This window comes from Phytophthora cinnamomi, assembly GCF_018691715.1.
Source record: "Phytophthora cinnamomi strain GKB4 chromosome Unknown Contig89, whole genome shotgun sequence".
Taxonomy (NCBI): domain Eukaryota; phylum Oomycota; class Peronosporomycetes; order Peronosporales; family Peronosporaceae; genus Phytophthora; species Phytophthora cinnamomi.
In genome coordinates this window covers 1-22138 of record NW_027151022.1, presented here as the reverse complement: position 1 = coordinate 22138, position 22138 = coordinate 1, and the positions used below count along the sequence as shown (strand labels likewise).

General features: G+C 58.0%; 6 protein-coding genes across 6 annotated transcripts; all 6 read left to right on the top strand.

Moving 5' to 3' along the window:
- Window positions 1-371: 371 nt before the first annotated feature.
- Window positions 372-6117, top strand: IUM83_19642 (Gag-Pol polyprotein; the record flags this gene model as incomplete). Its single annotated transcript, XM_067944700.1, has 6 exons — window positions 372-1367; window positions 1435-2404; window positions 2464-4401; window positions 4778-5226; window positions 5283-5673; window positions 5771-6117. 6 exons carry the CDS (start codon window positions 372-374, stop codon window positions 6115-6117), a joined length of 5091 nt encoding a protein of 1696 aa, XP_067784573.1.
- Window positions 6118-6155: 38 nt separating this feature from the next.
- Window positions 6156-8161, top strand: IUM83_19641 (Retrovirus-related Pol polyprotein from transposon TNT 1-94; the record flags this gene model as incomplete). Its single annotated transcript, XM_067944699.1, has 2 exons — window positions 6156-7550; window positions 7616-8161. 2 exons carry the CDS (start codon window positions 6156-6158, stop codon window positions 8159-8161), a joined length of 1941 nt encoding a protein of 646 aa, XP_067784576.1.
- A 135-nt stretch (window positions 8162-8296) lies between these two features.
- Window positions 8297-8875, top strand: IUM83_19640 (RxLR effector candidate protein; the record flags this gene model as incomplete). Its single annotated transcript, XM_067944698.1, has 1 exon — window positions 8297-8875. The coding sequence occupies one exon, from the start codon at window positions 8297-8299 to the stop codon at window positions 8873-8875; it is 579 nt and encodes a 192-aa protein (XP_067784575.1).
- A 345-nt stretch (window positions 8876-9220) lies between these two features.
- Window positions 9221-10538, top strand: IUM83_19639 (gag-pol polyprotein; the record flags this gene model as incomplete). Its single annotated transcript, XM_067944697.1, has 3 exons — window positions 9221-9649; window positions 9706-10077; window positions 10281-10538. The coding sequence occupies 3 exons, from the start codon at window positions 9221-9223 to the stop codon at window positions 10536-10538; spliced, it is 1059 nt and encodes a 352-aa protein (XP_067784557.1).
- Window positions 10539-10576: 38 nt separating this feature from the next.
- Window positions 10577-13314, top strand: IUM83_19638 (Retrovirus-related Pol polyprotein from transposon TNT 1-94; the record flags this gene model as incomplete). Its single annotated transcript, XM_067944696.1, has 2 exons — window positions 10577-12836; window positions 12917-13314. 2 exons carry the CDS (start codon window positions 10577-10579, stop codon window positions 13312-13314), a joined length of 2658 nt encoding a protein of 885 aa, XP_067784558.1.
- Window positions 13315-13660: 346 nt separating this feature from the next.
- On the top strand, window positions 13661-14865 carry IUM83_19637 (gag-pol polyprotein; the record flags this gene model as incomplete). The annotated part of the gene is made up of 2 exons (XM_067944695.1): window positions 13661-14089; window positions 14146-14865. The coding sequence occupies 2 exons, from the start codon at window positions 13661-13663 to the stop codon at window positions 14863-14865; spliced, it is 1149 nt and encodes a 382-aa protein (XP_067784580.1).
- Between the last annotated feature and the right edge of the window lie 7273 nt (window positions 14866-22138).

The following is a 22138-nucleotide window of genomic DNA, read 5'->3' as shown; positions in this document are numbered from 1 at the left end:
TACCGGTGTGACCTTCACTCAGTGGTGCCGCCATCATTCGTGTGATGATGGGACGAGGATTACGGGACGCTGATGATGGGACGAGGATTACGGGACGCTGATGATGGGACGCGTGGGTACAAGATTGTGGGTACAGGATGGGCATCTACGTGGCACTCGCTGATTGGCTGAAGGACCTTCTATCCAGTTAGGAATCCAGTAGAGTGTATCCAGCAGGAATATCCAGTAGGCTTAGAGGTAGCAAGCAGTTCGCGAACTAAGGACCTAAATCAATCACTTTGCATTCTGACATCAAGTGCTCAAACGACCTTCCTTTTGGTTATGAGCCCAAGCCCCGTTTTCCTGCTGAAGACTTCGACTACGCTTTCGCCATGGACGCCGCCTCGACCACGACCTCTCGCATCAACAAGTTCGACGGAACCAACTTCCACACGTGGAAGTTCAAGATAACGATGGTGCTCGAGGAACGAGACCTGTGGGAAGTGACAAGTGGAGAGATCAAGCTGGAGCACTGCGCCACTACGCTGGACCAAACGACGTTCAAGAGGAAGTCTCGCAAGGCGCTGGCGATCATCTGTCTCGCGATGGAAGATTCGCAGCTGCCGCTGGTCCGGTCGGCGAAGGATGCGTACGATGCATGGTCAAAACTGGAAGGACACTTCGAGAAGAAGAGTTTGGCCAACAAGCTCTTCCTTCGTCGACGTTTCTTCACGACGATGATGGCGGAAGGTGATGATGTGCTGGAGCACATCAACAAGATCAAGACTCTGGCGGAGCAGCTCGACGCAGTGGGCGCTCCGGTCAGCGAGGATGACTTGGTGATCACGCTTCTTGGGAGTCTCAGCGAGTCGTACCAGTTCCTCATCACGGCGTTGGAGTCGAGAGCCGACTCGCTGTCGTGGGAACTCGTGACGGCTCGGCTGCTGCATGAGGACATGAAGCGCAAGGAGCAAGGTGGCGGCGTCGACGGAGCCGCGCACGGTCAAGGCCAAGCGTTCATGACAAGCGACAACGGCAAGCGCAAGGGACGGCAGGCGACCGCCAACAAGGCCAGCGCCTGCCACTACTGTGGGGAGCAAGGACATTGGATCGCCAAGTGTCCTGTGCGAATCCGCGAGAACGCGGAGCGGCAGAGGCCGCAGCGAGCGAACGTCGCGCAGAGTGAGGACGACTCTGGCGACTTCCTCTTCTCGGTTGGTGGTGGGAGCAACACCACCAAGTCGAATGAGGTGTGGCTGGTCGACTCGGGTGCGACGCAGCACATGACCAGTTCCAAGAAGTTCATGAGGAACTACAAGAAGATCTCGCCGGTGGACGTGCATCTCGCGGACGACGGTGTGGTGCAAGCGATCGGGAGAGGCGACATCGTGATGAAGATGCAGACCCCGCGCGGCGTCAAGAAGGGTGTGCTCACGAATGTGGCACATTCCCAAGTTGTCGCGCAACCTGTTCTCCGTCGGCAGATTCACCAAGGACGTCGGGCCTGTGACGTTCGAGAGCGACGGGTGCTTCACGGAGACGAAGGGTCTCAAGTGGAAGCTCGGCGCTCGCGAAGGCAAAGGGCTGTTCAAGCTGAGCATGACACCGGTGATGCCTGACGAGGCCAATGTGGCAAGCTCGAAGGATCGCAAAGGGGACACCACGTCGTACCTCTGGCACCTTCGACTTGGTCACATTGGCCATGGCGGTCTAGACGCCATCGTCAAGAAGGGCTACGGCTCTGGCATCGACATGACGTCGGTGAAGCAGTGGGAGCTGTGCGACGGATGCTCACTCGGCAAGCAAACGCGAGTGAGCTACATGAAGTCGTCTCCAAACCGTGCGAAGCAAGTGCTGGAAGTGGTTCACAGCGATGTGTGCGGCCCCATGCAGACGTCTACGTTTGGTGGCAAGCGCTACTTCGTCACGTTCATCGACGACAAGTCGCACTTCTGTGTGGTGTACTTGATGCGGAACAAGTCGGAGGTGGCCGCCAAGTTCGCTGAGTTCGTTGCGTTGGCTGAAACGCAGACCGGCAAGCGTGTGAAAACGCTCCGGAGCGACAACGGTGGCGAGTACACTTCGCGCGAGATGGCCAAGTTCTGCAGCGACCGTGGTATCGTGCAGAAGTTCACGCCGCCGTACACGCCACAGCTGAACGGCGTGGCGGAACGGATGAACCGGACGTTGGTGGAGTGTGCGCGCTGCATGTTGGAGCATGCCGGGTTGTCGAAGGGTTACTGGGGTGAAGCGGTGGTGACAGCCACGTTCCTCCGGAACCGGTGTCCGACACGCGCCATTAGCCACGACAAGTCGCCGCACCAAGTTTGGACGGGAAAGAAGCCACTGCTGGCGAACCTCAAGGTGTTTGGTTGCCACGCGTACGTGCTGGTCCCGAAGGCGAAGCGGTCAAGTTTGACGCCCGGTCGGTGCGTTGCCGGTTCCTGGGGTACTCGGAGCACGAGAAAGCGTATCGGTTTGAAGAGATCGAGAGCGGTCGCGTGTTGGTGAGCCGCGACGCGCAGTTCATGGAAGACGTCTTCGACGGTGGGAGACGCAAATATGCTACGAAGGAGGTGGTGATTGGTCTTCCAGATGAAGACGATGAAGATGCCACGGATGAAGAGACTCCGTCCGAATCGGATGAGGACGGCAGTGAGGATGAGGCTGCGCGGGATGAAGACTTCGAACCCGGCAGCAAGCGACACCCGCGGACGCAGTCACTAGAAGAAGCCGTGGAGGTGCCGAGGGCCAAGCGATATGCGCCGCAGAATGGACGTTCGACGCTGGATGAGATGTCTGCGGCGGCCCAAGAGAGTCAAGATTTTGAGGCTGCGTACGTCGTGGATTCAGTGGGAGAGATGCCGACTACGTTCAAGTCGGCGATGGAATCCAGCGACGCAGCCAAGTGGAAGGAAGCATGCGACTCGGAGTACGACTCGCTGCTCAAGAACAAGACGTGGGAAGTGGTGCCACTGCCGAAGGGACGCAAGGCCATCGGCAACAGATGGGTGTTTCGCGTGAAGGAGAACCAGGCTGGAGAGGTCGAACGGTTCAAGGCGCGTCTGGTGGCCAAGGGGTTCTCGCAGAAGTACGGCATCGACTACGACGAGACCTTCGCTCCAGTGGCCAAGTTCACGTCGATCCGGGCCGTGCTGAGTTTGGCCGCCAAGTATGGTCTCAAGCTGCATCAGATGGATGTGAAGACGGCGTTCCTGAATGGCGGCTTGGACGAAGAGATCTACATGGTGCAACCGGACGGCTACGTCGATGAAGACCACCCGGACTACGTGTGCAAGCTGAAGCAGTCATTGTACGGGTTGAAGCAGTCGCCGCGCATGTGGAACAAGACCATCGACGAGTTCATGCTGAAGCTGGGGTTCACCAAGTGCGAGTCCGACCATTGCGTCTACGTGAAACGCGACGGACACAGCATGATCTTCGTGGTCATCTACGTGGACGACCTGATCCTGGCCAGCAACGACGACGAGCTGATGGAGTCGACCAAGCGCGCACTCAGCAAACGGTTCGAAATGACAGACCTCGGCGAGCTTACGTACTTCCTCGGCATGGAGATCAAGAACGACTTGGAGTCCGGCAAGGTGACGATGCGGCAGACCAAGTTTCTCAAGTCGATCCTGAGCAAGTTCGGCATGCAGGACAGCAAACCCGTGAAGACGCCGCAGGATCCAGGACTTAAGTTGACCAAGAACATGTGCGAGGGTGGCTGCAAGCATGAAGACACGATGAAGAACGTGCCGTATCGGAGTGCTGTCGGCGCGTTGATGTACCTGATGGTGGCGACGCGTCCGGACCTGGCTGCTGCAGTAGGCGTGCTGAGTCAGTTCGCCGCCGACCCGTGTCCCACACACTGGCAAGCCCTCAAGCGTGTGCTCCGGTATCTGCAAGCCACGCCCACGCATGGCATCGAGTTCTCGAAGGGTGACGGCTGCGGAGTTGTGTGTGGCTACTCGGACGCAGACTGGGCTGGTGACATCGAATCGAGAAGAAGTACAAGCGGCTACGCGTTCATGATGAACGGCGGGTGCATCAGCTGGAGGAGCAAGAAGCAGCGGACGGTGGCGCTGTCATCTACAGAGGCGGAGTACATGGCGCTGTCAGAGGCGACGCAGGAGGCGGTGTGGCTCAAGGTGTTTCTGCGCGAGCTCGGCGAAATGGCAAGCGATGAAGCAATCAAGATCTACGAGGACAACCAAGGCTCCATCGCGTTGGCCAAGAACCCGGAGTTCCACAAGCGCACCAAGCACATCGACATTCGCTACCACTTCGTGCGTGAGAAGGTGGAAGACGGTCAAGTGGTGTTGGAGTACTGCTCGACGAAGGACATGCTGGCCGACATCATGACGAAGGCGATCACTTCTGTGCAGTTCGAAGTTCTGCGACACAAGCTGGGGATCCAAGGTACAGCCTGTTGTCAAGGGATCGCCTCGACCAGCTGCGGTGTACCAATAAGGTACCGGTGTGACCTTCACTCAGTGGTGCCGCCATCATTCGTGTGATGATGGGACGAGGATTACGGGACGCTGATGATGGGACGCGTGGGTACAAGATTGTGGGTACAGGATGGGCATCTACGTGGCACTCGCTGATTGGCTGAAGACCTTCTATCCAGTTAGGAATCCAGTAGAGTGTATCCAGCAGGAATATCCAGTAGGCTTAGAGGTAGCAAGCAGTTCGCGAACTAAGGACCTAAATCAATCACTTTGCATTCTGACATCAAGTGCTCAAACGACCTTCCTTTTGGTTATGAGCCCAAGCCCCGTTTTCCCTGCTGAAGACTCCGACTACGCTTTCGCCATGGACGCCGCCTCGACCACGACCTCTCGCATCAACAAGTTCGACGGAACCAACTTCCACACGTGGAAGTTCAAGATGGCGATGGTGCTCGAGGAACGAGACCTGTGGGAAGTGACAAGTGGAGAGATCAAGCTGGAGCACTGCGCCACTACGCTGGACCAAACGACGTTCAAGAGGAAGTCTCGCAAGGCGCTGGCGATCATCTGTCTCGCGATGGAAGATTCGCAGCTGCCGCTGGTCCGGTCGGCGAAGGATGCGTACGATGCATGGTCAAAACTGGAAGGACACTTCGAGAAGAAGAGTTTGGCCAACAAGCTCTTCCTTCGTCGACGTTTCTTCACGACGATGATGGCGGAAGGTGATGATGTGCTGGAGCACATCAACAAGATCAAGACTCTGGCGGAGCAGCTCGACGCAGTGGGCGCTCCGGTCAGCGAGATGACTTGGTGATCACGCTTCTTGGGAGTCTCAGCGAGTCGTACCAGTTCCTCATCACGGCGTTGGAGTCGAGAGCCGACTCGCTGTCGTGGGAACTCGTGACGGCTCGGCTGCTGCATGAGGACATGAAGCGCAAGGAGCAAGGTGGCGGCGTCGACGGAGCCGCGCACGGTCAAGGCCAAGCGTTCATGACAAGCGACAACGGCAAGCGCAAGGGACGGCAGGCGACCGCCAACAAGGCCAGCGCCTGCCACTACTGTGGGGAGCAAGGACATTGGATCGCCAAGTGTCCTGTGCGAATCCGCGAGAACGCGGAGCGGCAGAGGCCGCAGCGAGCGAACGTCGCGCAGAGTGAGGACGACTCTGGCGACTTCCTCTTCTCGGTTGGTGGTGGGAGCAACACCACCAAGTCGAATGAGGTGTGGCTGGTCGACTCGGGTGCGACGCAGCACATGACCAGTTCAAGAAGTTCATGAGGAACTACAAGAAGATCTCGCCGGTGGACGTGCATCTCGCGGACGACGGTGTGGTGCAGCGATCGGGAGAGGCGACATCGTGATGAAGATGCAGACCCCGCGCGGCGTCAAGAAGGGTGTGCTCACGAATGTGTGGCACATTCCCAAGTTGTCGCGCAACCTGTTCTCCGTCGGCAGATTCACCAAGGACGTCGGGCCTGTGACGTTCGAGAGCGACGGGTGCTTCACGGAGACGAAGGGTCTCAAGTGGAAGCTCGGCGCTCGCGAAGGCAAAGGGCTGTTCAAGCTGAGCATGACACCGGTGATGCCTGACGAGGCCAATGTGGCAAGCTCGAAGGATCGCAAGGGGACACCACGTCGTACCTCTGGCACCTTCGACTTGGTCACATTGGCCATGGCGGTCTAGACGCCATCGTCAAGAAGGGCTACGGCTCTGGCATCGACATGACGTCGGTGAAGCAGTGGGAGCTGTGCGACGGATGCTCACTCGGCAAGCAAACGCGAGTGAGCTACATGAAGTCGTCTCCAAACCGTGCGAAGCAAGTGCTGGAAGTGGTTCACAGCGATGTGTGCGGCCCCATGCAGACGTCTACGTTTGGTGGCAAGCGCTACTTCGTCACGTTCATCGACGACAAGTCGCACTTCTGTGTGGTGTACTTGATGCGGAACAAGTCGGAGGTGGCCGCCAAGTTCGCTGAGTTCGTTGCGTTGGCTGAAACGCAGACCGGCAAGCGTGTGAAAACGCTCCGGAGCGACAACGGTGGCGAGTACACTTCGCGCGAGATGGCCAAGTTCTGCAGCGACCGTGGTATCGTGCAGAAGTTCACGCCGCCGTACACGCCACAGCTGAACGGCGTGGCGGAACGGATGAACCGGACGTTGGTGGAGTGTGCGCGCTGCATGTTGGAGCATGCCGGGTTGTCGAAGGGTTACTGGGGTGAAGCGGTGGTGACAGCCACGTTCCTCCGGAACCGGTGTCCGACACGCGCCATTAGCCACGACAAGTCGCCGCACCAAGTTTGGACGGGAAAGAAGCCACTGCTGGCGAACCTCAAGGTGTTTGGTTGCCACGCGTACGTGCTGGTCCCGAAGGCGAAGCGGTCCAAGTTTGACGCCCGGTCGGTGCGTTGCCGGTTCCTGGGGTACTCGGGCACGAAAGCGTATCGGTTTGAAGAGATCGAGAGCGGTCGCGTGTTGGTGAGCCGCGACGCGCAGTTCATGGAAGACGTCTTCGACGGTGGGAGACGCAAATATGCTACGAAGGAGGTGGTGATTGGTCTTCCAGATGAAGACGATGAAGATGCCACGGATGAAGAGACTCCGTCCGAATCGGATGAGGACGGCAGTGAGGATGAGGCTGCGCGGGATGAAGACTTCGAACCCGGCAGCAAGCGACACCCGCGGACGCAGTCACTAGAAGAAGCCGTGGAGGTGCCGAGGGCCAAGCGATATGCGCCGCAGAATGGACGTTCGACGCTGGATGAGATGTCTGCGGCGGCCCAAGAGAGTCAAGATTTTGAGGCTGCGTACGTCGTGGATTCAGTGGGAGAGATGCCGACTACGTTCAAGTCGGCGATGGAATCCAGCGACGCAGCCAAGTGGAAGGAAGCATGCGACTCGGAGTACGACTCGCTGCTCAAGAACAAGACATGGGAAGTGGTGCCACTGCCGAAGGGACGCAAGGCCATCGGCAACAGATGGGTGTTTCGCGTGAAGGAGAACCAGGCTGGAGAGGTCGAACGGTTCAAGGCGCGTCTGGTGGCCAAGGGGTTCTCGCAGAAGTACGGCATCGACTACGACGAGACCTTCGCTCCGGGCCGTGCTGAGTTTGGCCGCCAAGTATGGTCTCAAGCTGCATCAGATGGATGTGAAGACGGCGTTCCTGAATGGCGGCTTGGACGAAGATATACATGGTGCAACCGGACGGCTACGTCGATGAAGACCACCCGGACTACGTGTGCAAGCTGAAGCAGTCGTTGTACGGGTTGAAGCAGTCGCCGCGCATGTGGAACAAGACCATCGACGAGTTCATGCTGAAGCTGGGGTTCACCAAGTGCGAGTCCGACCATTGCGTCTACGTGAAACGCGACGGACACAGCATGATCTTCGTGGTCATCTACGTGGACGACCTGATCCTGGCCAGCAACGACGACGAGCTGATGGAGTCGACCAAGCGCGCACTCAGCAAACGGTTCGAAATGACAGACCTCGGCGAGCTCACGTACTTCCTCGGCATGGAGATCAAGAACGACTTGGAGTCCGGCAAGGTGACGATGCGGCAGACCAAGTTTCTCAAGTCGATCCTGAGCAAGTTCGGCATGCAGGACAGCAAACCCGTGAAGACGCCGCAGGATCCAGGACTTAAGTTGACCAAGAACATGTGCGAGGGTGGCTGCAAGCATGAAGACACGATGAAGAACGTGCCGTATCGGGTGCTGTCGGCGCGTTGATGTACCTGATGGTGGCGACGCGTCCGGACCTGGCTGCTGCAGTAGGCGTGCTGAGTCAGTTCGCCGCCGACCCGTGTCCCACACACTGGCAAGCCCTCAAGCGTGTGCTCCGGTATCTGCAAGCCACGCCCACGCATGGCATCGAGTTCTCGAAGGGTGACGGCTGCGGAGTTGTGTGTGGCTGGCTACTCGGACGCAGACTGGGCTGGTGACATCGAATCGAGAAGAAGTACAAGCGGCTACGCGTTCATGATGAACGGCGGGTGCATCAGCTGGAGGAGCAAGAAGCAGCGGACGGTGGCGCTGTCATCTACAGAGGCGGAGTACATGGCGCTGTCAGAGGCGACGCAGGAGGCGGTGTGGCTCAAGGTGTTTCTGCGCGAGCTCGGCGAAATGGCAAGCGATGAAGCAATCAAGATCTACGAGGACAACCAAGGCTCCATCGCGTTGGCCAAGAACCCGGAGTTCCACAAGCGCACCAAGCACATCGACATTCGCTACCACTTCGTGCGTGAGAAGGTGGAAGACGGTCAGGTGGTGTTGGAGTACTGCTCGACGAAGGACATGCTGGCCGACATCATGACGAAGGCGATCACTTCTGTGCAGTTCGAAGTTCTGCGACACAAGCTGGGGATCCAAGGTGCAGCCGACATAGATGCCCATCCTGTACATGTTGTCAAGGGATCGCCTCGACCAGCTGCGGTGTACCAGTAAGGTACCGGTGTGACCTTCACTCAGTGGTGCCGCCATCATTCGTGTGATGATGGGACGAGGATTACAGGACGCTGATGATGGGACGCGTGGGTACAAGATTGTGGGTACAGGATGGGCATCTACGTGGCACTCGCTGATTGGCTGAAGACCTTCTATCCAGTTAGGAATCCAGTAGAGTGTATCCAGCAGGAATATCCAGTAGGCTTAGAGGTAGCAAGCAGTTCGCGAACTAAGGACCTAAATCAATCACTTTGCATTCTGACATCAAGTGCTCAAACGACCTTCCTTTTGGTTATGAGCCCAAGCCCCGTTTTCCCTGCTGAAGACTCCGACTACGCTTTCGCCATGGACGCCGCCTCGACCACGACCTCTCGCATCAACAAGTTCGACGGAACCAACTTCCACACGTGGAAGTTCAAGATGGCGATGGTGCTCGAGGAACGAGACCTGTGGGAAGTGACAAGTGGAGAGATCAAGCTGGAGCACTGCGCCACTACGCTGGACCAAACGACGTTCAAGAGGAAGTCTCGCAAGGCGCTGGCGATCATCTGTCTCGCGATGGAAGATTCGCAGCTGCCGCTGGTCCGGTCGGCGAAGGATGCGTACGATGCATGGTCAAAACTGGAAGGACACTTCGAGAAGAAGAGTTTGGCCAACAAGCTCTTCCTTCGTCGACGTTTCTTCACGACGATGATGGCGGAAGGTGATGATGTGCTGGAGCACATCAACAAGATCAAGACTCTGGCGGAGCAGCTCGACGCAGTGGGCGCTCCGGTCAGCGAGATGACTTGGTGATCACGCTTCTTGGGAGTCTCAGCGAGTCGTACCAGTTCCTCATCACGGCGTTGGAGTCGAGAGCCGACTCGCTGTCGTGGGAACTCGTGACGGCTCGGCTGCTGCATGAGGACATGAAGCGCAAGGAGCAAGGTGGCGGCGTCGACGGAGCCGCGCACGGTCAAGGCCAAGCGTTCATGACAAGCGACAACGGCAAGCGCAAGGGACGGCAGGCGACCGCCAACAAGGCCAGCGCCTGCCACTACTGTGGGGAGCAAGGACATTGGATCGCCAAGTGTCCTGTGCGAATCCGCGAGAACGCGGAGCGGCAGAGGCCGCAGCGAGCGAACGTCGCGCAGAGTGAGGACGACTCTGGCGACTTCCTCTTCTCGGTTGGTGGTGGGAGCAACACCACCAAGTCGAATGAGGTGTGGCTGGTCGACTCGGGTGCGACGCAGCACATGACCAGTTCAAGAAGTTCATGAGGAACTACAAGAAGATCTCGCCGGTGGACGTGCATCTCGCGGACGACGGTGTGGTGCAACGATCGGGAGAGGCGACATCGTGATGAAGATGCAGACCCCGCGCGGCGTCAAGAAGGGTGTGCTCACGAATGTGGCACATTCCCAAGTTGTCGCGCAACCTGTTCTCCGTCGGCAGATTCACCAAGGACGTCGGGCCTGTGACGTTCGAGAGCGACGGGTGCTTCACGGAGACGAAGGGTCTCAAGTGGAAGCTCGGCGCTCGCGAAGGCAAAGGGCTGTTCAAGCTGAGCATGACACCGGTGATGCCTGACGAGGCCAATGTGGCAAGCTCGAAGGATCGCAAGGGGACACCACGTCGTACCTCTGGCACCTTCGACTTGGTCACATTGGCCATGGCGGTCTAGACGCCATCGTCAAGAAGGGCTACGGCTCTGGCATCGACATGACGTCGGTGAAGCAGTGGGAGCTGTGCGACGGATGCTCACTCGGCAAGCAAACGCGAGTGAGCTACATGAAGTCGTCTCCAAACCGTGCGAAGCAAGTGCTGGAAGTGGTTCACAGCGATGTGTGCGGCCCCATGCAGACGTCTACGTTTGGTGGCAAGCGCTACTTCGTCACGTTCATCGACGACAAGTCGCACTTCTGTGTGGTGTACTTGATGCGGAACAAGTCGGAGGTGGCCGCCAAGTTCGCTGAGTTCGTTGCGTTGGCTGAAACGCAGACCGGCAAGCGTGTGAAAACGCTCCGGAGCGACAACGGTGGCGAGTACACTTCGCGCGAGATGGCCAAGTTCTGCAGCGACCGTGGTATCGTGCAGAAGTTCACGCCGCCGTACACGCCACAGCTGAACGGCGTGGCGGAACGGATGAACCGGACGTTGGTGGAGTGTGCGCGCTGCATGTTGGAGCATGCCGGGTTGTCGAAGGGTTACTGGGGTGAAGCGGTGGTGACAGCCACGTTCCTCCGGAACCGGTGTCCGACACGCGCCATTAGCCACGACAAGTCGCCGCACCAAGTTTGGACGGGAAAGAAGCCACTGCTGGCGAACCTCAAGGTGTTTGGTTGCCACGCGTACGTGCTGGTCCCGAAGGCGAAGCGGTCCAAGTTTGACGCCCGGTCGGTGCGTTGCCGGTTCCTGGGGTACTCGGAGCACGAGAAAGCGTATCGGTTTGAAGAGATCGAGAGCGGTCGCGTGTTGGTGAGCCGCGACGCGCAGTTCATGGAAGACGTCTTCGACGGTGGGAGACGCAAGTATGCTACGAAGGAGGTGGTGATTGGTCTTCCAGATGAAGATGATGAAGATGCCACGGATGAAGAGACTCCGTCCGAATCGGATGAGGACGGCAGTGAGGATGAGGCTGCGCGGGATGAAGACTTCGAACCCGGCAGCAAGCGACACCCGCGGACGCAGTCACTAGAAGAAGCCGTGGAGGTGCCGAGGGCCAAGCGATATGCGCCGCAGAATGGACGTTCGACGCTGGATGAGATGTCTGCGGCGGCCCAAGAGAGTCAAGATTTTGAGGCTGCGTACGTCGTGGATTCAGTGGGAGAGATGCCGACTACGTTCAAGTCGGCGATGGAATCCAGCGACGCAGCCAAGTGGAAGGAAGCATGCGACTCGGAGTACGACTCGCTGCTCAAGAACAAGACGTGGGAAGTGGTGCCACTGCCGAAGGGACGCAAGGCCATCGGCAACAGATGGGTGTTTCGCGTGAAGGAGAACCAGGCTGGAGAGGTCGAACGGTTCAAGGCGCGTCTGGTGGCCAAGGGGTTCTCGCAGAAGTACGGCATCGACTACGACGAGACCTTCGCTCCAGTGGCCAAGTTCACGTCGATCCGGGCCGTGCTGAGTTTGGCCGCCAAGTATGGTCTCAAGCTGCATCAGATGGATGTGAAGACGGCGTTCCTGAATGGCGGCTTGGACGAAGAGATCTACATGGTGCAACCGGACGGCTACGTCGATGAAGACCACCCGGACTACGTGTGCAAGCTGAAGCAGTCATTGTACGGGTTGAAGCAGTCGCCGCGCATGTGGAACAAGACCATCGACGAGTTCATGCTGAAGCTGGGGTTCACCAAGTGCGAGTCCGACCATTGCGTCTACGTGAAACGCGACGGACACAGCATGATCTTCGTGGTCATCTACGTGGACGACCTGATCCTGGCCAGCAACGACGACGAGCTGATGGAGTCGACCAAGCGCGCACTCAGCAAACGGTTCGAAATGACAGACCTCGGCGAGCTTACGTACTTCCTCGGCATGGAGATCAAGAACGACTTGGAGTCCGGCAAGGTGACGATGCGGCAGACCAAGTTTCTCAAGTCGATCCTGAGCAAGTTCGGCATGCAGGACAGCAAACCCGTGAAGACGCCGCAGGATCCAGGACTTAAGTTGACCAAGAACATGTGCGAGGGTGGCTGCAAGCATGAAGACACGATGAAGAACGTGCCGTATCGGAGTGCTGTCGGCGCGTTGATGTACCTGATGGTGGCGACGCGTCCGGACCTGGCTGCTGCAGTAGGCGTGCTGAGTCAGTTCGCCGCCGACCCGTGTCCCACACACTGGCAAGCCCTCAAGCGTGTGCTCCGGTATCTGCAAGCCACGCCCACGCATGGCATCGAGTTCTCGAAGGGTGACGGCTGCGGAGTTGTGTGTGGCTACTCGGACGCAGACTGGGCTGGTGACATCGAATCGAGAAGAAGTACAAGCGGCTACGCGTTCATGATGAACGGCGGGTGCATCGGCTGGAGAAGCAGCGGACGGTGGCGCTGTCATCTACAGAGGCGGAGTACATGGCGCTGTCAGAGGCGACGCAGGAGGCGGTGTGGCTCAAGGTGTTTCTGCGCGAGCTCGGCGAAATGGCAAGCGATGAAGCAATCAAGATCTACGAGGACAACCAAGGCTCCATCGCGTTGGCCAAGAACCCGGAGTTCCACAAGCGCACCAAGCACATCGACATTCGCTACCACTTCGTGCGTGAGAAGGTGGAAGACGGTCAGGTGGTGTTGGAGTACTGCTCGACGAAGGACATGCTGGCCGACATCATGACGAAGGCGATCACTTCTGTGCAGTTCGAAGTTCTGCGACACAAGCTGGGGATCCAAGTTGCAGCCGACATAGATGCCCATCCTGTACATGTTGTCAAGGGATCGCCTCGACCAGCTGCGGTGTACCAGTAAGGTACCGGTGTGACCTTCACTCAGTGGTGCCGCCATCATTCGTGTGATGATGGGACGAGGATTACGGGACGCTGATGATGGGACGCGTGGGTACAAGATTGTGGGTACAGGATGGGCATCTACGTGGCACTCGCTGATTGGCTGAAGGACCTTCTATCCAGTTAGGAATCCAGTAGAGTGTATCCAGCAGGAATATCCAGTAGGCTTAGAGGTAGCAAGCAGTTCGCGAACTAAGGACCTAAATCAATCACTTTGCATTCTGACATCAAGTGCTCAAACGACCTTCCTTTTGGTTATGAGCCCAAGCCCCGTTTTCCCTGCTGAAGACTCCGACTACGCTTTCGCCATGGACGCCGCCTCGACCACGACCTCTCGCATCAACAAGTTCGACGGAACCAACTTCCACACGTGGAAGTTCAAGATAACGATGGTGCTCGAGGAACGAGACCTGTGGGAAGTGACAAGTGGAGAGATCAAGCTGGAGCACTGCGCCACTACGCTGGACCAAACGACGTTCAAGAGGAAGTCTCGCAAGGCGCTGGCGATCATCTGTCTCGCGATGGAAGATTCGCAGCTGCCGCTGGTCCGGTCGGCGAAGGATGCGTACGATGCATGGTCAAAACTGGAAGGACACTTCGAGAAGAAGAGTTTGGCCAACAAGCTCTTCCTTCGTCGACGTTTCTTCACGACGATGATGGCGGAAGGTGATGATGTGCTGGAGCACATCAACAAGATCAAGACTCTGGCGGAGCAGCTCGACGCAGTGGGCGCTCCGGTCAGCGAGATGACTTGGTGATCACGCTTCTTGGGAGTCTCAGCGAGTCGTACCAGTTCCTCATCACGGCGTTGGAGTCGAGAGCCGACTCGCTGTCGTGGGAACTCGTGACGGCTCGGCTGCTGCATGAGGACATGAAGCGCAAGGAGCAAGGTGGCGGCGTCGACGGAGCCGCGCACGGTCAAGGCCAAGCGTTCATGACAAGCGACAACGGCAAGCGCAAGGGACGGCAGGCGACCGCCAACAAGGCCAGCGCCTGCCACTACTGTGGGGAGCAAGGACATTGGATCGCCAAGTGTCCTGTGCGAATCCGCGAGAACGCGGAGCGGCAGAGGCCGCAGCGAGCGAACGTCGCGCAGAGTGAGGACGACTCTGGCGACTTCCTCTTCTCGGTTGGTGGTGGGAGCAACACCACCAAGTCGAATGAGGTGTGGCTGGTCGACTCGGGTGCGACGCAGCACATGACCAGTTCCAAGAAGTTCATGAGGAACTACAAGAAGATCTCGCCGGTGGACGTGCATCTCGCGGACGACGGTGTGGTGCAAGCGATCGGGAGAGGCGACATCGTGATGAAGATGCAGACCCCGCGCGGCGTCAAGAAGGGTGTGCTCACGAATGTGTGGCACATTCCCAAGTTGTCGCGCAACCTGTTCTCCGTCGGCAGATTCACCAAGGACGTCGGGCCTGTGACGTTCGAGAGCGACGGGTGCTTCACGGAGACGAAGGGTCTCAAGTGGAAGCTCGGCGCTCGCGAAGGCAAAGGCTGTTCAAGCTGAGCATGACACCGGTGATGCCTGACGAGGCCAATGTGGCAAGCTCGAAGGATCGCAAGGGGACACCACGTCGTACCTCTGGCACCTTCGACTTGGTCACATTGGCCATGGCGGTCTAGACGCCATCGTCAAGAAGGGCTACGGCTCTGGCATCGACATGACGTCGGTGAAGCAGTGGGAGCTGTGCGACGGATGCTCACTCGGCAAGCAAACGCGAGTGAGCTACATGAAGTCGTCTCCAAACCGTGCGAAGCAAGTGCTGGAAGTGGTTCACAGCGATGTGTGCGGCCCCATGCAGACGTCTACGTTTGGTGGCAAGCGCTACTTCGTCACGTTCATCGACGACAAGTCGCACTTCTGTGTGGTGTACTTGATGCGGAACAAGTCGGAGGTGGCCGCCAAGTTCGCTGAGTTCGTTGCGTTGGCTGAAACGCAGACCGGCAAGCGTGTGAAAACGCTCCGGAGCGACAACGGTGGCGAGTACACTTCGCGCGAGATGGCCAAGTTCTGCAGCGACCGTGGTATCGTGCAGAAGTTCACGCCGCCGTACACGCCACAGCTGAACGGCGTGGCGGAACGGATGAACCGGACGTTGGTGGAGTGTGCGCGCTGCATGTTGGAGCATGCCGGGTTGTCGAAGGGTTACTGGGGTGAAGCGGTGGTGACAGCCACGTTCCTCCGGAACCGGTGTCCGACACGCGCCATTAGCCACGACAAGTCGCCGCACCAAGTTTGGACGGGAAAGAAGCCACTGCTGGCGAACCTCAAGGTGTTTGGTTGCCACGCGTACGTGCTGGTCCCGAAGGCGAAGCGGTCCAAGTTTGACGCCCGGTCGGTGCGTTGCCGGTTCCTGGGGTACTCGGAGCACGAGAAAGCGTATCGGTTTGAAGAGATCGAGAGCGGTCGCGTGTTGGTGAGCCGCGACGCGCAGTTCATGGAAGACGTCTTCGACGGTGGGAGACGCAAATATGCTACGAAGGAGGTGGTGATTGGTCTTCCAGATGAAGACGATGAAGATGCCACGGATGAAGAGACTCCGTCCGAATCGGATGAGGACGGCAGTGAGGATGAGGCTGCGCGGGATGAAGACTTCGAACCCGGCAGCAAGCGACACCCGCGGACGCAGTCACTAGAAGAAGCCGTGGAGGTGCCGAGGGCCAAGCGATATGCGCCGCAGAATGGACGTTCGACGCTGGATGAGATGTCTGCGGCGGCCCAAGAGAGTCAAGATTTTGAGGCTGCGTACGTCGTGGATTCAGTGGGAGAGATGCCGACTACGTTCAAGTCGGCGATGGAATCCAGCGACGCAGCCAAGTGGAAGGAAGCATGCGACTCGGAGTACGACTCGCTGCTCAAGAACAAGACGTGGGAAGTGGTGCCACTGCCGAAGGGACGCAAGGCCATCGGCAACAGATGGGTGTTTCGCGTGAAGGAGAACCAGGCTGGAGAGGTCGAACGGTTCAAGGCGCGTCTGGTGGCCAAGGGGTTCTCGCAGAAGTACGGCATCGACTACGACGAGACCTTCGCTCCAGTGGCCAAGTTCACGTCGATCCGGGCCGTGCTGAGTTTGGCCGCCAAGTATGGTCTCAAGCTGCATCAGATGGATGTGAAGACGGCGTTCCTGAATGGCGGCTTGGACGAAGATCTACATGGTGCAACCGGACGGCTACGTCGATGAAGACCACCGGACTACGTGTGCAAGCTGAAGCAGTCATTGTACGGGTTGAAGCAGTCGCCGCGCATGTGGAACAAGACCATCGACGAGTTCATGCTGAAGCTGGGGTTCACCAAGTGCGAGTCCGACCATTGCGTCTACGTGAAACGCGACGGACACAGCATGATCTTCGTGGTCATCTACGTGGACGACCTGATCCTGGCCAGCAACGACGACGAGCTGATGGAGTCGACCAAGCGCGCACTCAGCAAACGGTTCGAAATGACAGACCTCGGCGAGCTTACGTACTTCCTCGGCATGGAGATCAAGAACGACTTGGAGTCCGGCAAGGTGACGATGCGGCAGACCAAGTTTCTCAAGTCGATCCTGAGCAAGTTCGGCATGCAGGACAGCAAACCCGTGAAGACGCCGCAGGATCCAGGACTTAAGTTGACCAAGAACATGTGCGAGGGTGGCTGCAAGCATGAAGACACGATGAAGAACGTGCCGTATCGGAGTGCTGTCGGCGCGTTGATGTACCTGATGGTGGCGACGCGTCCGGACCTGGCTGCTGCAGTAGGCGTGCTGAGTCAGTTCGCCGCCGACCCGTGTCCCACACACTGGCAAGCCCTCAAGCGTGTGCTCCGGTATCTGCAAGCCACGCCCACGCATGGCATCGAGTTCTCGAAGGGTGACGGCTGCGGAGTTGTGTGTGGCTACTCGGACGCAGACTGGGCTGGTGACATCGAATCGAGAAGAAGTACAAGCGGCTACGCGTTCATGATGAACGGCGGGTGCATCAGCTGGAGGAGCAAGAAGCAGCGGACGGTGGCGCTGTCATCTACAGAGGCGGAGTACATGGCGCTGTCAGAGGCGACGCAGGAGGCGGTGTGGCTCAAGGTGTTTCTGCGCGAGCTCGGCGAAATGGCAAGCGATGAAGCAATCAAGATCTACGAGGACAACCAAGGCTCCATCGCGTTGGCCAAGAACCCGGAGTTCCACAAGCGCACCAAGCACATCGACATTCGCTACCACTTCGTGCGTGAGAAGGTGGAAGACGGTCAGGTGGTGTTGGAGTACTGCTCGACGAAGGACATGCTGGCCGACATCATGACGAAGGCGATCACTTCTGTGCAGTTCGAAGTTCTGCGACACAAGCTGGGGATCCAAGGTGCAGCCGACGTCGAGTCGCGTGGGAATGTTGTCAAGGGATCGCCTCGACCAGCTGCGGTGTACCAGTAAGGTACCGGTGTGACCTTCACTCAGTGGTGCCGCCATCATTCGTGTGATGATGGGACGAGGATTACGGGACGCTGATGATGGGACGCGTGGGTACAAGATTGTGGGTACAGGATGGGCATCTACGTGGCACTCGCTGATTGGCTGAAGACCTTCTATCCAGTTAGGAATCCAGTAGAGTGTATCCAGCAGGAATATCCAGTAGGCTTAGAGGTAGCACGCAGTTCGCGAACTAAGGACCTAAATCAATCACTTTGCATTCTGACATCAAGTGCTCAAACGACCTTCCTTTTATGAGCCCAAGCCCCGTTTTCCCTGCTGAAGACTCCGACTACGCTTTCATGGACGCCGCCTCGACTCGGTTCGCGGTGGCCACTGCTGGACCAAACGACGTTCAAGGAAGTCTCGCAAGGCGCTGGCGATCATCTGTCTCGCGATGCACAGTTTGGCCAACAAGCTCTTCCTTCGTCGACGTTTCCAACGCTGGAGCACATTCAAGAGGCGGAGCAGCTCGACTGACGCTCCGGTCGCGAGGATGACGGTGATCACGCTTCTGCAGCGAGTCGCCAGTTGTTGGAGTCGAGAGCCACTCGCTGTCGTGCATCAAGGACACCATGAAGCGCAAGAGGTGGCGGCGTCGACGGACCGCGCACGGTCAAAGCCAAGATTCTTGTTCATGAGAGCCACGCCATGCGGATCGCCAATGAATCCAAACGCAGATCGCGCAGAGTGAGGACGACTCTGCGACGATGGTGGTGGCATCGAATGAGGTGTTGGCTGGTCCAGCGACTCGGGTGCGATGTTGTCAGGGATCTCGCACGTGCACTGGACGCGCACCAGACCGGCCACGTCGGCAGAAGTGAGTGGCCAAGTCTACATCAATCGTGTGCAAGAGCTTTCATCTGGAGTGCGCATCTCAAGCGCCGAACGTCTTCATGACACATGGCGATGCCATGCGCTGGCGCACTTCGTCTTGATGGTCCGTCCGGAACGAGTCTTCGTTACCGTTTGTGGTGCTTGGGCTCATAACCTGAAGAAAGGTCGTTGGGATCACGCACTTGTCGGCACCGCGCATGAAATTCAGGTGGTGTTACACCCTCGGCAAGTGCTGAGTGACGCCTATCAACTAGTGGGTAATCAACCATCGGTGGGCTACACTGGAATTTTTGGTACCTGGAAGCGTACAAAGCTCAGTAAGCGCAGAAGGCAAGCGAGACGCAGCCTCTACAGCATGGAGGCTGCATCAGACGACGATGTGGCTCAAGCTCAGTGTTTCTGCGCGAGCTCGGCGAAATGGCAAGCGACAATCCAAGAACCATCTAGCAACCAGGCTCCTCGGTTGGCCACGACGGGTTCCACAAGCGCACCAAGCCAACATTCCTTTACCACTTCGGCGTGAGAAGGTGGAAGACGGTCGTGATGACACTGCTCGACGAAGGACATGCTGGCCGACATCATGACGAAGGCGATCACTTCTGTGCAGTTCGAGTTCTGCGACACAAGCTGGGGATCAAGGTGGATCAGCGACGCGAATGCGTGGGAATGTTGTCAAGGGATCGCCTCGACCAGCTGCGGTGTACCAGTAAGGTACCGGTGTGACCTTCACTCAGTGGTGCCGCCATCATTCGTGTGATGATGGGACGAGGATTACGGGACGCTGATGATGGGACGAGGATTACAGGACGCGTGGGTACAAGATTGTGGGTACAGGATGGGCATCTACGTGGCACTCGCTGATTGGCTGAAGACCTTCTATCCAGTTAGGAATCCAGTAGAGTGTATCCAGCAGGAATATCCAGTAGGCTTAGAGGTAGCAAGCAGTTCGCGAACTAAGGACCTAAATCAATCACTTTGCATTCTGACATCAAGTGCTCAAACGACCTTCCTTTTGGTTATGAGCCCAAGCCCCGTTTTCCTGCTGAAGACTCGACTACGCTGCTGGACGCCGCCTCGACCACGACCTCGCATCAACAAGTTCGACGGAACCAACTTCCACGTGGAAGTTCAAGCGATGGTGCTCGAGAACGAGACCTGTGAAGTGACAAGTGAGATCAGCTGAGCACTGCGCCACTACGCTGGACCAAACGACGTTCAAGTCTCGCAAGGCGCTGGCGATCATCTGTCTCGCGATGGAAGATTCGCAGCTGCCGCTGGTCCGGTCGGCGAAGGATGCGTACGATGCATGGTCAAAACTGGAAGGACACTTCGAGAAGAAGAGTTTGGCCAACAAGCTCTTCCTTCGTCGACGTTTCTTCACGACGATGATGGCGGAAGGTGATGATGTGCTGGAGCACATCAACAAGATCAAGACTCTGGCGGAGCAGCTCGACGCAGTGGGCGCTCCGGTCAGCGAGATGACTTGGTGATCACGCTTCTTGGGAGTCTCAGCGAGTCGTACAGTTCTCATCACGGCGTTGGAGTCGAGCCGACTCGCTGTCGGGAACTCGTGACGGCTCGGCTGCTGCATGAGACATGAAGCGCAAGGAGCAAGGTGGCGGCGTCGACGGAGCCGCGCACGGTCAAGCCAGCGTTCATGACAAGCGACAACGGCAAGCGCAGGGACGGCAGGCGACCGCCAACAAGGCCAGCGCCTGCCACTACTGTGGGAGCAAGGACATTGGATCGCCAAGTGTCCTGTGCGAATCCGCGAGAACGCGGAGCGCAGAGGCCGCAGCGAGCGAACGTCGCGCAGAGTGAGGACGACTCTGGCGACTTCCTCTTCTCGGTTGGTGGTGGGAACAACACCACCAAGTCGAATGAGGTGTGGCTGGTCGACTCGGGTGCGACGCAGCACATGACCAGTTCAAGAGTTCATGAGAACTACAAGAAGATCTCGCCGGTGGACGCATCTCGCGGACGACGGTGGTGCAAGCGATCGGAGGCGACATCGTGATGAAGATGCAGACCGCGGCGTCAAGAAGGTGTGCTCACGAATGTGGCACATTCAAGTTGTCGCGCAACCTGTTCTCCGTCGGCAGATTCACCAAGGACGTCGGGCCTGTGACGTTCGAGAGCGACGGGTGCTTCACGGAGACGAAGGGTCTCAAGTGGAAGCTCGGCGCTCGCGAAGGCAAAGCTGTTCAAGCTGAGCATGACACCGGTGATGCCTGACGAGGCCAATGTGGCAAGCTCGAAGGATCGCAAGGGACACCACGTCGTACCTCTGGCACCTTCGACTTGGTCACATTGGCCATGGCGTCTAGACGCCATCGTCAAGAAGGGCTACGGCTCTGGCATCGACATGACGTCGGTGAAGCAGTGGGAGCTGCGACGGATGCCTCGGCAAGCAAACGAGTGAGCTACATGAAGTCGTCTCCAAACCGTGCGAAGCAAGTGCTGAAGTGGTTCACAGCGATGTGCGGCCCCATGCAGACGTCTACGTTTGGTGGCAAGCGCTACTTCGTCACGTTCATCGACGACAAGTCGCACTTCGTGGTGTACTTGATGCGGAACAAGTCGGAGGTGGCCGCCAAGTTCGCTGAGTTCGTTGCGTTGGCTGAAACGCAGACCGGCAAGCGTGAAACGCTCCGGAGCGACAACGGTGGCGAGTACACTTCGCGCGAGATGGCCAAGTTCTGCAGCGACCGTGGTATCGTGCAAGTTCACGCCGCCGTACACGCCACAGCTGAACGGCGTGGCGGAACGGATGAACCGGACGTTGGTGGAGTGTGCGCGCTGCATGTTGGAGCATGCCGGGTTGTCGAAGGGTTACTGGGGTGAAGCGGTGGTGACAGCCACGTTCTCCGAACCGGTGTCCGACACGCGCCATTAGCCACGACAAGTCGCCGCACCAAGTTTGGACGGAAAGAAGCCACTGCTGGCGAACCTCAAGGTGTTTGGTTGCCACGCGTACGTGCTGGTCCCGAAGGCGAAGCGGTCCAAGTTTGACGCCCGGTCGGTGCGTTGCCGGTTCCTGGTACTCGGGCACGAAAGCGTATCGGTTTGAAGAGATCGAGCGGTCGCGTGTTGGTGAGCCGCGACGCGCAGTTCATGGAAGACGTCTTCGACGGTGGAGACGCAAATATGCTACGAAGGAGGTGGTGATTGGTCTTCCAGATGAAGATGAAGATGCCACGGATGAAGAGACTCGTCCGAATCGGATGAGGACGGCAGTGAGGATGAGGCTGCGCGGGATGAAGACTTCGAACCCGGCAGCAAGCGACACCGCGGACGCAGTCACTAGAAGAAGCCGTGGAGGTGCCGAGGGCCAAGCGATATGCGCCGCAGAATGGACGTTCGACGCTGGATGAGATGTCTGCGGCGGCCCAAGAGAGTCAAGATTTTGAGGCTGCGTACGTCGTGGATTCAGTGGGAGATGCCGACTACGTTCAAGTCGGCGATGCAATCCACGACGCAGCCAAGTGGAAGGAAGCATGCGACTCC